Here is a 14,787-nt window from a genome sequence, read left to right as displayed (position 1 = left end):
ACCAAATTATTTTCCTGGTCTTGGAATCAGGCACAGATTTTGTACCCTTGAGTAGGATTTAGCCTCTGAATTTTAGTCATCCAAAAGTGATTTAACTAGTCTGAATCATCTTTCCTTTTTCTAGAGTTAATGGAGAGAAAATGTAATCTTGAGTAAACACTATATCCCACTTTACTTGGATAGAATGAGATGCCCGTTGATGTGCTTAGCATGAGGGAGCCCAGAGAGCTGGCTCAAATGTGAGTGTTCTCAGTATCTGGAGTCATGTGAAATGGAGCCCACCAAAAGAAATCACAGTCTAAATATGAAAACCAGGCCTAAGGTGCAAACCCACCAGAAAAGTGTCATGAAATTGTGGGCAACTCTGTAGCATCATCACCAAAAATCTTCCTATAAGATTTAGTAGAGTCTAAAACTGTAGGATTAAAAAAATATTTGAAAAAGCAAAGGGAATTGTTTGATATGTGAAAAGAGGAGAGCGGTTCTGGCACACTGTAACAGAGATCGAATTTTTGAATCCACCCCTTCTGCTACCTCCACCCCCAAAATCTGAAAACTTCCTGATTTGTATTCATCAATAATTAAGAGCCCATCAGCAATACTCAGAGGGAGCTTGCATTGCACTTCTGAGCAGCCAGTTAGTAATATACGGTGGAGAGATCCTCTTTTTCAAATCCCAAGGCTCCAGGCCATGCAATGCTAGTATTGCATTTTCAATTAGCTCCTGAGTGAATGCTTGGCATATGTGGAAGTGAGCTGGTACACAATTAGCTTATTGTTCCTTTCAGCTTTCTGCTGAGAGGATCTGAAGGGCTGCTGAAGAGAGGGGAGAGGGGAAAAAAAAAAAGAAAATAGCCAAGGCAGTGGCATCTCTGTGGATGTGGAATAAGGGAGTCGCTCGGCTGGCGCAGATTCCCAGGCTAAGTCGGGAGTTACAGCTGTTACTGCGGAGCTCTCAGCCTGGCCGTGGGGACGGCGCCGGGGCACAGGCACAGACCCAGTCTCAGGCTCCAGGCTCTTCTCTCATCTATCTCACCTCAGCATCACCATGGAGCCCAACAGCCCCAAAAAAATACAGTTTGCTGTGCCCCTGTTTCAGAGCCAAATAGATCCTGAGGCAGCTGAGCAGGTAAGGAGGATGAGTTTCCTTCACTGTTTCGAGGGAATGGGGCAGGAATGGGGCAAGACGTGGGCGAGCACAAGTGATACTTCTGGCCTAAAGGCTTTTCTAGCTTATATTAGTGAAACTGTAGATTAAATACTCTGGAGGTTATAGTGATGTTTGATGTACTTAAAGAGGGAGAAGGATATGTCCTCTAGCCAGAATAGGGCTTCTTCACATTGGGTAGATTTATTAATGTATATTTGTTGTGCCTTTTTTGTAACTGCATTTGTATCCTAATACTTAATTTCACATGGATACACTCAATGAACACATTCTTAACAAATCAATTCAAGTGTATTATATGTACATAAAGCAAAGCATAAAGTTCATAATAGGTACCTAACAGAAATACTGGGAATATATCTTATTTACCTTTCATTTTAACATGAGAAAATACAATTAATGTTTTGCACAATAGTCATAATTTCAGTTACTTCCCATATTTCTTATGATTTTTTACAGTCTAAGTAATTTTTACAGTGTTTTTCATGCCTGAAAAAAATACATGTGGAAATATGCCATACTTATGTCCTTGTTGGAGTAATGTGTGTGCTATTTTAGGTTTCAACTCACTCTCAAAAGACACACATAATAATATATATATACACTCTATTGAATATATATATATGTCAGTACAGATGTCTAAGGAGGAAAAGATATCTATTGCTGTGTACAGATATGTGTAGATGTGCCTAATAAGAGGTCACAGGCAGTCTTGTGAGAAAACTGTATAAATCTTAATTAGGTGACCCAGTATATTTCTCTCTGTGCAAGTTGTCCTCAACATTTGCTTCTATTTGGGTACGTCTGATTTTAGATGGTACCAGGGGAATATTATAACCTTGAAAGTTCCATACCAGTAGCCATGAAATTATTTGCACCTTTAGGACAAGTATCTGGTTTCCTGAATATCCTGATGTTGTGTCTCCTAAAGAGACCTTTTCCAGAAAACGATGAGTTGGGAGTGACCATTAAATGTGAACTATTAGAAGGGTGCAGAAAGGAATTGTCGTGGGTCCTCATTTTGTCTCTAGGCACTTCTGAGCTGCAAGATGTCCATACCTTACAGAACAGTTCTGCAATGAATTCAAGCAGAATGTGTTCTGGTGTTTTTCTGTGAGAACCATAGGATTAGGATTTCCTGGAATTCCCATGGCTTTTGAAATGCTGTAGCCTATTTTCTGCCTGGTATTTATGGGCAGTCCTTTTGTTTTTTGTTTGGTTTTTTTTTTTTTGGTGTTGTGAGTTTTATTCCAAGTGCTATACAGTTTCACTGTGGGTGTGTGATGAAATTAAAATAGTAAATTCTACAGTCAGCTACAGTTACACTAATCTAGAATAAACCCATTAACCCTGATGATGTAACTTTCCATTTACACCTCTGAAAGCAAAATTTGAACCTCGCTAAATACAGATGTTGGCTCAGCAAGTAAAAAAGAACAAATGCACTGACATTGAGGTTTTGTGTCAGAATGGTTTCTAGCTTAAATGCTTCTGGTCCCTGTCTTAAATTCAATAGAATATCAGGCCTGGAGGCTTTTGTGAAGCAACACAAAGCTTTCAGTGCAAATGTGTGCATTATAAGAGGGTATTCCAATACCATGTAGTTCAGCCACTGTTGATGCAACAAAAGTAGTAACCCAGATAAACTCTGAAGAATTGTATACAATTCAGGATTATGTATTGGTATGTAAAATCTGCTATATTGGAAATACTCTTTTTAAGGTTTTAAATACTGGAGTATTTTTAGTTAAGGAATGCTACTGTAGTAACACCTCTGAGAACATTTTATAAACGTGAGTTCATTGGAAGGCATACCTGCAAAACTCTGAAATGCGCTTGCAAAATGTTATTAATTATTACTTGAGAGAGCTATGACAGTACTAGGCATTTGCACATACAAGATCAGAAACTATGAAATCATCTTCCTGATGCAAAGCTAAATGTCAATATTTTAAGGTATGACTGATATTTTTCAGTAATAAATATCCAAAAAACTGAAGTCAAGATGATTACAAATCCTAAAGGTATTTTGGACAGCTCTCCCCATGTCTTTGTTCTCCCTGAACAAGCAGCAGCATGACCCTGGTTGCTGTCAGACCAGACAAGCTGTCAGTAAGACAGTGAAGTGCTGCTGTTCTTTAAATAGTTTCCTTTTTAACTTTGCCTGGTCTATACTCTGGAGGACACCAGACAGATTTTTTGCTTTGCTTTGTGTGTGCATTGATGGGCCCTAATGACTCTCCTTGGTTTATATCTGTTACAGATCAGGAAAAGAAGGCCTACGCCAGCATCACTCGTCATCATGAATGAACACATGCCCCCGGGTGAGTGCTAACATACCTTCTAAACCACTGAACTTGTATACACAGGATTGGCTGCAAACTGGTTTGATTAACGACATGATTTTAAAAATCCAGCATTAATTTTTTAGCTCTAAATATCAAACAATGGGTCTTAGGACTGTTTGGAGTAAAGCCTGCGAACACAGGTAATTCCTGGCCTTCAGATAATGTCACTGATTTCACAGTTTTATCCTCCATGTCAACCTTGGTTATATGGAAAGAGAATTAATATGACCCAGATCCAGTTCTTCCATCCACAAATATTTTCTGTCCCTGGGTGGACAGCTTGGAGACCCATGAAGTCTGATCTCTAGAGATACCAGGCTGGATCCAATGTTGATTCAACCCAAGGAGTTGTTTCTACAAAATAGATTCTCTTCTAATTTCCTGAAAAAACATATAATGTGCTTTTTCATTATTCTTTTTCAACTGTGAATACATTATCTTCATGCAGGAGTCCCCACAGAAGATTCCCTGCAGGATGGGATGATTTGAGGTTGAGACATACTTTGTCATATAAATACGACTTCAGAAAGATTCCTTAATAAGCTGTTTAGGAGTGTTATAAACAAAAAAATCCACAAAAAAGGGAAAATCCTCAATACTTGGAACACAGTGCCTCATTTATATCAAACTTTTCCTTTGTTGTGCTCTGCAACAATTTTTTCCTGCCGTATCTCTTACTCACCTTAATATTTTTTTAAAATCTTTTTGGGGAGTAGCTTTTGGTTCTAAATTTCAGGTAATTCAGCTCTCAAAAATGGTGCATGATCTGCTTTGAACTGACTTTCTTTACCTATATAGGATAATAATGGGATCGACACTGTCTATGTTGCTAGGACTTAATTTAAAGCAAATTCACTTTGACTGTTAATCTCTTCTGCAATTCACTTTGTACACTTTGTACCGTCATATTTCCTTTTATAAACAGATACTTGGTACAATAACAAATCAAAAGCAAACAAAGAATAAGAACTTTTTAATTTACAGGAAATTTTACTGTAAACAAAGTGGTACATGTCTGTTATCACCTTTCCTGCAATGTTCATAATAAATCTTTAAATAAATCATTTTTATTATGAGTCAGGATTGCTGCAGGTTTCAGCCAACTTCCATATAAGCCCATGAGTTAGTATTTGTCTTCACTTACTTAGATTTGTTTATTTAGATATTATTTGTTCTTTCTAGATACTGGGAACTAATATTAATGAATTTATTATTTGGTTAAATTATCCTGATTTAAAAATTTCCATAAAACTGGATAAAAATTGAAACTTTAAAAGCAGCTTCATTTTCCTGCCCTTCACCATGAGCTTCACGCAGATTTCCATAGGGGGTCACTTGCTTAATATGGGCAAGTGTTTTGAACAGGGTGTGTGCAGGTAGCTCTGTAAGCCTGCTGAGTAAAAGGACTGTAAAGCCAGCTTGGAAAGGTAGACAAGAGATTTACAAATACTCAATGAAGCCCTTGTAGTCTTCCTCTTGCAAGGTGCTGTACAGCTTCTGAGATGGTTGTGTGCCTTCAACTTTCAGAGTCAGCTGGTCCTAGGGCCTCTTGACACCTTGTTGATTAAACCCCAAAATGCTGATCAGTCACTGGATTTTGAATAGAATTCAGGGGGCTGCTGAATAAAATTTGTCTCCAAAAATAGTAAATTCATCACTGCAAATGGATGCAGTTAATTAAAAAAAAAAAAAAAAAAAAAAAAAAAAAAAAAAAAAAAAAAAGTAGGGGTGCTAACTTGACAATCCAACAAATTGCTTTAAAAGTGTGATTCCCTATAACAATGGGAAAACTGAGCAGTAGAGAATTCCAGTGATACTGACAGAGCCACCCTTTTTTATTAGAGCTGGGTTAAATGAGAGTCCTGTCCTTGGATTTTACCCACTGGAGTATTCCACTTCCTTCATTAGGAGCAAGGAGCTAGTGAAGGATATGCTTCCAAGAGTTTGAAATATGTGTCCTAATGCAATTCTAAATGTTTGAATACCCCTGCAAAGTTTACTCAAATAATCTAAACTTCTCTTTTTTTGAAAACCAGAGACAGGCAAACTCTAAGAACCAGACTTTTCTACAGCCTTCTGTTACAGCTGCTTCTGACTGCAGCTGGGAAAAAAAAGTAGCATATTTGTGGTATTCTGGTGTTCTGGATGCACACCCATCTGGAAACCAGAAGGCAATAAAATGTGTTTGGACATTTAAGAACTTCATAATAAATTCAGCTTGAGTTCTTCTGTAAAAGATCTAAAAGTTGTTTTCTATTAAGTCTTCTCATCCATCCCTGATGCCTGTTACAGCTTTGGTAGGAATATGTCTTCACCTCTTTAGGTCAGGTGAATTGTGCTAAAAAAAGTGAAGATGGAATATCTACTAAGCCTAAGTCATTTTAAACCAATGACAGCTGCTCAAAAACTATAAGAAGAGTCTGCTTGACTTCCTTGCTTTCAGTGTTAGACCACACTGAATGTTTTAAAGTCAGGTGATAAATGTGACTACAGGAGCACATATCCAGCCTGTAGCATCATTGACTCTCACATTTCCTCATGCTCACTCTGGTTGGCATCATATATAAGTGCAATCACAGTCAACAAAAGAGAAATTTGAGGTGCAGCAGCAAGAGTGATTGCAGTGGACAATATGATCTTGTGAAGCAACATAGCAATGAAGAAACCCTTAACTCTACCTGTAAGTTCTGTGTAAAGTGCTCTTAGATGGGTTGTGTCACATTTGAGCAGAGAAACTAGCACTAGCAAACTGAGACTTGGGTTATGAAGCCACTTAAATCTATTGTGCTTCAGTTGCCATCAATGGAGCTCTATTTTCTGAGCACCTGATGTTTGATTTTGTAATATCAAATCAGTTTACTTTTATTTGAAATTATAAGACCCTTTTACTATCTGTGAAGGCAAAGACAAGTATAAAGTGAGAGAGCTACACAAATGGGCAGCATCTCATCCTGTGAGGGTGGTGCATGGGTTACTGGGGTAACCCACTCACACCCTGCTATAGCCACAGTTGCTCTACACCTGCCTTTTATAAAAGGAACGTAAGCACATGCTTAGTTTTAAAGACATTTTAAACTATTACACTGCACAAGTGTCTAATCCAAAAATTGTTAAAGCTCTCCTGCTTCCTTTTCCCTTGCAATATCTTTGGAGAACTTCAACAGAAACTGAGTATCACCATCACAAGCAGCCTTTTCTGTGTATGCACAACCTCCTGTCTCCATGCCCAGCATAGCAGAAAATATAGGAATCTCAATTCCTATTTGTCTGAAATTATTATGTCTGAAATAAACATCTGAGCATGCTTTAAAACAGCAGAATATCAAAATGCAACAGCTCAAGAAAAAGCTGGTAGCAGAGTAGAGAACTGATGGCTGAGGGAAGAAAGCACGTCAGACCACAACTCAGGTTTAATACCATTAGGGCTTGCTTTGATCAGAAAACAATGCCAGCGTTCCTGTACAGGCTGGCTTTGTCACAGAGCCAACACAACATCAAGCAGTCTGGCTGGCAAAGGCTCTTCAACTTATGTCAAAGTGTTCAGTCTTCCTTACGCATTGGAATATGGGTAAACATTGGGATAAACTTCTGTGTATCTAAATTTTCTATGTATTTGCTGTTTCCAACTCCCCTTTCTGCTTTGTTGCCTGTTTTGACTTCCTTGCTTGTAATGTAAATGTTACTCTGTGTTTAAAAATACAGCTGCCTTTTTGGGCTCTGCAAATCTCATTTCAGGATATATTATCACTGCAAAACCAATGTAAAACATACCCTCAGCACAGCACAGTACATCTGAGCTTACTGAATGCTGGAAATCATAACTTGAAGAAAAGCAATCTGTATCTGTCTCTGAACAAGGAAGGTGCTCACAGCTTGTGTTTGGGCATTAGAAGTTTTGCTTTCTCATTCCTAGCTGATTTTTGGTTATCCAGAAATAAGCCATGCCTTTCAGCTTACTGTCACTTCCCCAGAGCTCTGCTGAGATGCCTCACGGGCAGTCTCAGTATTTAGTGCAGGAGCAAACAGCACAGCCAGGTGAGTGGTGGGAGGAAAAATCTCTCCTCACACCTTTGTCAATTCCATGACAACCCAAAGTAGTTGAGGTTTTAATGCTAAATTGGTTTTAGACACCCCCAGACTTTCCCTGCACAATAAATCTCATTACCACAGACAGATGTGCTTTTCTGCTGATGCAAACTGTACCAGCACCACACTCTTGATGGGATTAATGTGAGTCACTTTGCCCAGCATTAAGGTTTGTGACTAATATAAGTTGGATCATGCTTCTAGGTGAATGAGTAAGTTTGGATTTAGATCTAATGATCACGGTTTTTTTGGTTTTTTTTCTTCCATGACAAAATAAACTGAGCTCAAGAAAAGACCTACTTAGTAGGAGGCAGGTGTTTCTGAGCACTGTCAAGCAGTTCTGCTATACTTTCTCTGGGAAAAACCTCAGCAGAAGACTCTTGGTCTCAGAGTTCATGGAAACTGATATGTTTTTCAAACTATTGAGATTCTGGTAGGACATACTGCTTACTCTGGTCCAAGAACTAGAGAGTGAGTAAGCCAAATAGCAGCTGTTTTCAATTGCAAATTTAGGCTTCTAATGTGGTAATAGAGTATTCAGAAAAACAGTACATGAATAAAAACTGTCATTAGCTGTACTTTTTTCTGTCAAACTAGTTAGTCTTTCTATATGCTAAATGTATATGCCATTTAAGTATATGCCATTTAGTCTCTTTTTATATTGGTCCAAGAGTCTGTGGAGGTATTTCAGTAAGCAATGAAAAACATTTGTGTCCCCTCACACCAGAGGGCTGGTATAGCCCAGTGTACATTTCTGATGGCACCAGGATGTTCAGAGATTAGGCACGTCTTGTCAAGGCAGCGAGGGCCTCCGTGTGCTTTCAGCCTGTGCTGGAAAGGACTATCTGACACAGTCAAACAATGAAATATGTAAAGTAAACATTGTGTAAGACCTGATGGGTGATAGGGGTTCCAGAACAGAGATAAAAATGTCTGTGCTTGAAAATATCCTGCTGTTTGCAGGATGATGTGTGACTGCAAATGTTCAGTGGCAAACAGCATCCCTTTTTCTTACCTATATACGCTCTGCTCACACGCTTTTTCATTTGGGTTACTCTGAATTTATTCTGCTGTTTCAACCCACAGAATTCCCTGGGACAAGGCAGAGTAAAAAGTTCCTCACACATATGCAGTGTGAATACAGACTCCATGAAAACTAAAAGGAAAGCTTAAGGACTTAAAAAAAAAAAAAAAAAAAACCCCAAAAAAAACCACATGAACCTGTGCTTGAGCTGTTCTTTATTTAGGCCATAAGGAACAGCTCACAGGCTCCAGAAAGAAACAATGAATTTTAAAAGGGGATTTTTTCATCATTGATGAAAACATTCCATTTCATGAAGATGCTCAGTTTTCATGAGAGGATGAGGATTTTATATGTCACTGTCATCACTTGTCAGAAGAGTTGTCATGCTCTCTGCAGCGCAGTAAGGACAGCAGGCCTGAGTTGGTTGGGATGCAGCGAGCAGTGCTGTGCCCAGACTGAGGGGTATCACTAAAGCATCCAGCTGTATTTTCACAGTTTTTGCGGTCCTGAACACAGTAATTCACAAATATAAACATTCCCTGTGAATATTTTAGCAATTGTGTAAACCATATAGTGTGAAACAGTGGGAAACCTGTACTGTTCCATATAGAGGCCAAATAGAGTCTGGGCTGTCTCCTTAGTCAGTAACAGTGAAGGGTCTGACAGCTACACAGGGACAGTCAAAACAAAAAGCTGTTGTGCATGTTCTGGTCAAAATTCACTTATTTAACTGAATTTTTCATGTTTATTTTTATCCATGCTTCCTTCATTTTCAGTGCTTATTGATTGACTGTACAGGTACATTTTGCAAGACCCATATTAACTAGTTTCTCCTAGTTGACTGAAGTGAGTAAATTTAGTCAAAACAAGAATGCTTCCCTCACATTCACCAGATCCTACTGTCCCTCTGTGAGATGGGGCAGTCCAGGATGCAAACACTGCCTGGGAAAGCTCTGGAGGATGGAAATAGGGGGTGGATATTCACAACCAGGACTCAGATTTGTGCCCACATCAGAGAAGTGGTACAGCTGAGAGGACATGAAGCAAAACCCGAAAAGCTTTACTTGCTCCCAGTATGGATGGAATTGCATTAATCCATTACTCTTGTTCCAGCCTTGAATACCCAAGAAATGAATTGAAATAGTTTTTTATTTACCAGTGCAGCTGAACTCCTAATGTGTACTGTGATCTTACTTGTTCCTCCTGCTCCCTGCCTCCCATTGGTTTTGTGTTGGAAGGGTCAATGTCCGTGGAACTTTCTGAAAGTGAATGTGGTATTTTTAGAGGCTGAACTTTGTACTCTTCATCTGTTTTCCTTGTTCCTTATACAAAAGCACCATAGAAACAGCCTTCTTGCACCCCAGGAGATTATTTGCAAATTATTTTTGATATACATGGCTTCACGTTACAGCTCTCCAGCTGCTTGATCATTCAGCGTCAGGCCTGATAAGCTTTTGGAATGTTTACATTTGTTATCACCTCTGTGTGACAGAGCCGTGCCGTGGGTAGGGAGTAGCAGTGGGCATGGCTGCCTGACCTGCTGAGGAAGTCAGCTGGACAGATCTTAACTTCATTGCATTCATAAGGCTAAATATTTTGCTAGAGGAAAATATTTTACCGATTTGAACTGTTCCAAATACTTATGCGCCTCATATAGTTTGTTTTGCTGAGAATTTGGAATAAATGGTGAGTTTTCTAGTTAAAAAATGAAATGCCTAGGTGTAATTACTTCTTATAGTCAAAATACTTAAGCTATATTTAATACAACTACATGAACATAAAATTTGGGGTGTTGAGTCCATTAAAAAAAAAGATTTTGTATCAAAATATGTCTAGTTTAGCCTGTGAAAAAGAGTCTGGTTTTTTTTTGGGAGGAGGGGTGCTTAAAGGAAAAAAATACAAAGAATATTTGAAATTGTGTGTATTTAAACATTATAAGATAAAATTTTTAAAATAAGAATGTCAAGATAGGTTTTTTGAGATTATGTTTAAATCAAACTTCAATAATGTGCTAATACTGATATTTTTAATGTATTTTTTAGTTTACATCAGGTAATAAACTAAAATGCATTAATAGATGTTTCAGATTTGCTGAGGGGAAAAGAATACAGCACAGGGTTTTTCTGACCTCTGCTATTTAGTACTTAATGCAGCCCTCATTTACCATGGTGACGTGTGCGGAATAAATAGATAATGCAGATAGATGAGAGAGAATCCAGCTTTTAGCACTAACCTCATTATGTTCAGAATATTGGGAAGGGGTTGCACTTAAAGCATCAATCAAGGTAGCCCATTTATTGAGCTTTTAGAGACAGAATTTAACTCTTTATATGGCATAACTGAAGTTGAAATGTCACTTCAAAATACATCAAAAGTGGGAATTCAATGAATCTGGACCTAAAGCTAGCAGAGACTAAACAAATTGAACCTATCAGTCCTGAAACACTTTGCCAGCTGCAGAAGGCTGCAGAAAGTCAGTGAGAGTGCAGGGAGCTGCAGAGCTTTGCTTTCCTGTGAGTCTGAGCTGCCTGTGTCATCAGCTGGTGGAAACAAGATCTGATGGGCCAGTCAAATCTCTTTTTACAGTAACCAAAGCAGTTCTGGGGTAGAATTAAGCTTTATGTCTATTGAAAGGAGCTCTGTTTTCTCCTTCTTCCCTTCAAAACTTCCTATTTCTTTGTCTGTATCTAAAATCACTTCTGATTTTTTTCTCAAATGTCTTTACTGGAGGATCACGAGATTATGAGAGTAGCAGAATGAAGCACAGTGACCAGCTCCTTCTTTGTTCATGTTTTCCATGGGATAGCCAGCATGCAGATGTCCCACAGAGAATTGATATCTTGGTATTATTCATCTTGTGGAACCAAACTACACTAACAGAGTCAGCAGTGTTAAGCAGATGAAGGAGCATTGTAGAGGTTGTGTTTTTTACCTGAGGCCATGTCCTTCGTTCTGATAAGACAAGCAAAGTCACACAGAAAATGAACATGAGCAAGGCAGGTTGAAAGTTCAATACAGCAGTGAGCTCTGTTGCACCCTCCAGTATGGCTTATCCTGGAACCTGGACACCCCATAACCTACACATTTCTGCACTGAGCCTCCACCACTCAGTGACATGTAGGGATGGCATTCACTTCAAGTCTCTCTGAAGTTTCCTGCCACAGCTGTTCTCAGGTAGTGGTAGAAAGCAAAGATTTGGATCAACCTGTCCTGCTCTTTCCTTGGCCACCTCCACAGGGTAGCTTCTCTGGGATCAGCTGAAACACTTGTTCTGCCTTTTCCCTTTTGTATTAGGATCTGCAGGACAGCTGCAGAATCAGGGAGCCATTTAACATAAAAGCCCAGTTGGTTTGAGAGCAACACCTTTGTATTACTAAGTGCTAGTTTGTACCCTTTTCTCTTCCAAGTGGAATTGTACTGATGAACTAAAAGGAAGGGGTGGGGGGAGGGGGATGGGGGTGGGGGACAGGGGGTAGGGGAGAATAAAGAGTTTCTTCTTTAAAGAATTGTGACCTGAACGATTTTTGATCCTGACCAACATTAGGTTTTTACTGTCTGTTTTTGAAATACAGTAGACAGCAAGCAGGCTGTTAAGAGGTGTGCTTTCAAGCCCTCTGGTGCTGGTGTGTGACTCAGGCTTTAATGTGTACAGCATACCCCATCGGAGCATGTGGCTCATTCCAAAGGAATCACAGCAAGGTGTTTCTGACTGTGATAGTACAGATGGAGATACATAAAACAAAAGCCTCGGTTCCCTCTGTCTCTGGTATGTAGTAAGGTTAGAAATTCTGAAAAATGCTTTTGGAAACTACAGCTGATTTATTCTGAAGATGATTGCCCTGGGCTGTTCTAGCCCACCTAGTTGTGCTTAAGGCAAGAATGAGATTATGGCTTATGGTTTTGCTGACTCTTTGAAAGCTTGGAAAACTCAGCAATGGCTTTACAAAACTGATATTTGCATTTTCTTTTTTGTAAAAAAGGGTCCTAACCCCCAAGAAGAACTATTATTAGTACCTGACTTGATTCCCATGTAAGATGATACATGTATGTGAGGAACTCTCTGCATGTGCATTCTAACCACAAGCAAGCCACAAGCAGTTGGCCAGGACTAGCTTTACAAAGCATTCTTACTGAAATCCTTGAGGTATTATTCCAAAAGGAAGGAAATTGCTAAGACAGCAATAATAATCACTGGCTAAGGAAAAATTTTATTGTTTTGTATATTTTGTTCTCCCATGGCTAATGTCACTTGTCAGAATGTACAAACACATTCACATAAGATACATTTAAAATGGTTTTATGAGCTGTAACATGCTAAGAAATGTTTGGCTGGGGTTTCTCTGGTTTTGGCTGCTGCTGGTGGTTTTTATTTTAGAGCTTAGAATATTCCTACAGCTCCCAGCCAAGAAAGGAACCACTCACAGTGATGGCATTTGCAGCTGTAACACTGATACAATGACTGTGATCGGTAGGTCAATTCTGAGCCATTTTCCATCACAACTGATTCCTGCACATGAAGTTATTAGAAAATGGTTTCAAAGTTTATCCTGGGATTTGCTAGCACTATATTTCTGGTAATAATGAATTTTACTTCATGATCTTTGTCTCAGTATTGTATTTAGATCTTCAGCCTCTTCAGTCATTTGAACAGAGACTGAAGCTAAAGCAAGCAAGCAGATGGAAAGTAGCACTTTACCAATACTATGCAGTGTTACTGATGGACTCACAGCCCTGGGTAGCTGTCTGCTCAAGGTACTTTTCTTCCTCCTGTATTTGAAAGTACTTAATGACACCATTAAGTCTTTTCACAACTAATAACATTTTTATGACTTCATCAATGTAAAAAATAATTGCAAGCTGCTTTGGAAATTTTTTGAATATGAGCGTTGGGTACATTTGGTTAAACAGTAGCAATCATGAAAAAAAATTAGCAGTCTGGCAGTTTGCTTTACTTGGGGACACTCATTGCAGACTCATGTTTCTGCTCTTTGAACCTGTTTCTCTGAGTATTTGCCAGCAGCTTCTCGACATCTCTGGCCTTCTAACTTCTCAAAACTCTTTTTTATCTCCACTGCTCTCCTATTTCCTTCACATGAGTCTTGTCTCTCACTGCCAGGTTTCAGGCCAGGTGAGATTATGCTGTGAGTGTGGAAACTGCCTTGGTCCATACAGCAAAGATGCAGTCTATATTGATTCTGTCGTGTCAGAATAGCCCCTATGTCAATGTAACCTCACAATGAGGTGAGTTCTCCTCACAGCTGGACAACTTTGAGACAGCATTTTGTGATTTAGGTCTACTTTGCAGTCTTTGTCCTTTGCCTCATTCTGTATGTCTGTGAAAGTCTAATTTTCTAAGGTTTCCTTGTAGCTTAGTTTGTCCTTCTAGCACTGTTTGGGGTGCCCAGAAATGATGGCTGTCCAGTTCCCTTCTGGTTCATACCAGAAAATCTGTATCATCCTGGTTTACATTTATTTGCTGCAAGAATAAGGGATTTTTTCTAAAGTGGGTTTTAATCTAAATGGGAGAGTTTAATCATTTTAAGTAGCTGTGCATAAAAGGGTCAGATGTAGACCATCACATATCTTTAAGTCTTACTTTACTCATTTTGAGACCTGACTTTACCAACAGCTTTCCTGATAGACTGAGGATTTTAAATTTCACATCAGTAATCTCAGCAGTTTTCCTCAGTTTGTTTCATTTATTTTTACTTCTTTGAATGCATTAACCTGGATCTTCAATGGGGTAGTGAATATTGAGATGACTCAATATTCAATATTACTTAGCTTAGAAAATGAGCAAGAGTTTTGACTAGGAGGCAATTTATGCATGGCTGAAGTTCTTTCCCAGCTGCACTAACTCTAGAACTATTTAGTAAATGCGAAAGTATTTTGCCTTTTCTCTCTCTTTTTTTTTTTAATCAGTTCATGCTGTATATATAGGATAAAATCTGACTTTTAAATCGATGGAAAAACTTGCTGCTGCTTATGAGCTAATAAAGTCAGTGATAAAATGATTGTCCTTCACTTCTCTCCAACATTCCCTTTGCCCAGTTTGCTTTGCTGGCACAGGATTTGCACTGAGCATGTGCTGAACTCCTGTGGGACTCATTTTGCCTGTAACACCACTCAGCTCCTCTTCACACCCAGCGGAACCAGGCACT

The 14,787-nt window shown here is 39.0% G+C and overlaps 1 protein-coding gene across 1 annotated transcript in view; it reads left to right on the top strand.

Moving 5' to 3' along the window:
- The first annotated feature begins 768 nt into the window (after positions 1-768).
- Positions 769-14,787, top strand: part of PPP1R1C (protein phosphatase 1 regulatory inhibitor subunit 1C) — a 47,984-nt gene continuing 33,965 nt past the window's right edge. The window contains 3 exon segments of the mRNA XM_053947881.1: positions 769-1,005; positions 1,008-1,129; positions 3,432-3,492. Coding sequence (XP_053803856.1) covers positions 879-1,005; positions 1,008-1,129; positions 3,432-3,492 — 310 coding nt within the window. The 5' untranslated portion in view covers positions 769-878.

The sequence above is a fragment of the Vidua chalybeata genome, chromosome 7 (assembly GCF_026979565.1).
Source record: "Vidua chalybeata isolate OUT-0048 chromosome 7, bVidCha1 merged haplotype, whole genome shotgun sequence".
In the NCBI taxonomy this organism is placed as follows: Eukaryota; Metazoa; Chordata; class Aves; order Passeriformes; family Viduidae; genus Vidua; species Vidua chalybeata.
Note: the sequence above shows the minus strand (reverse complement) of the source record. Positions and strands in the feature narration are given on the sequence as shown.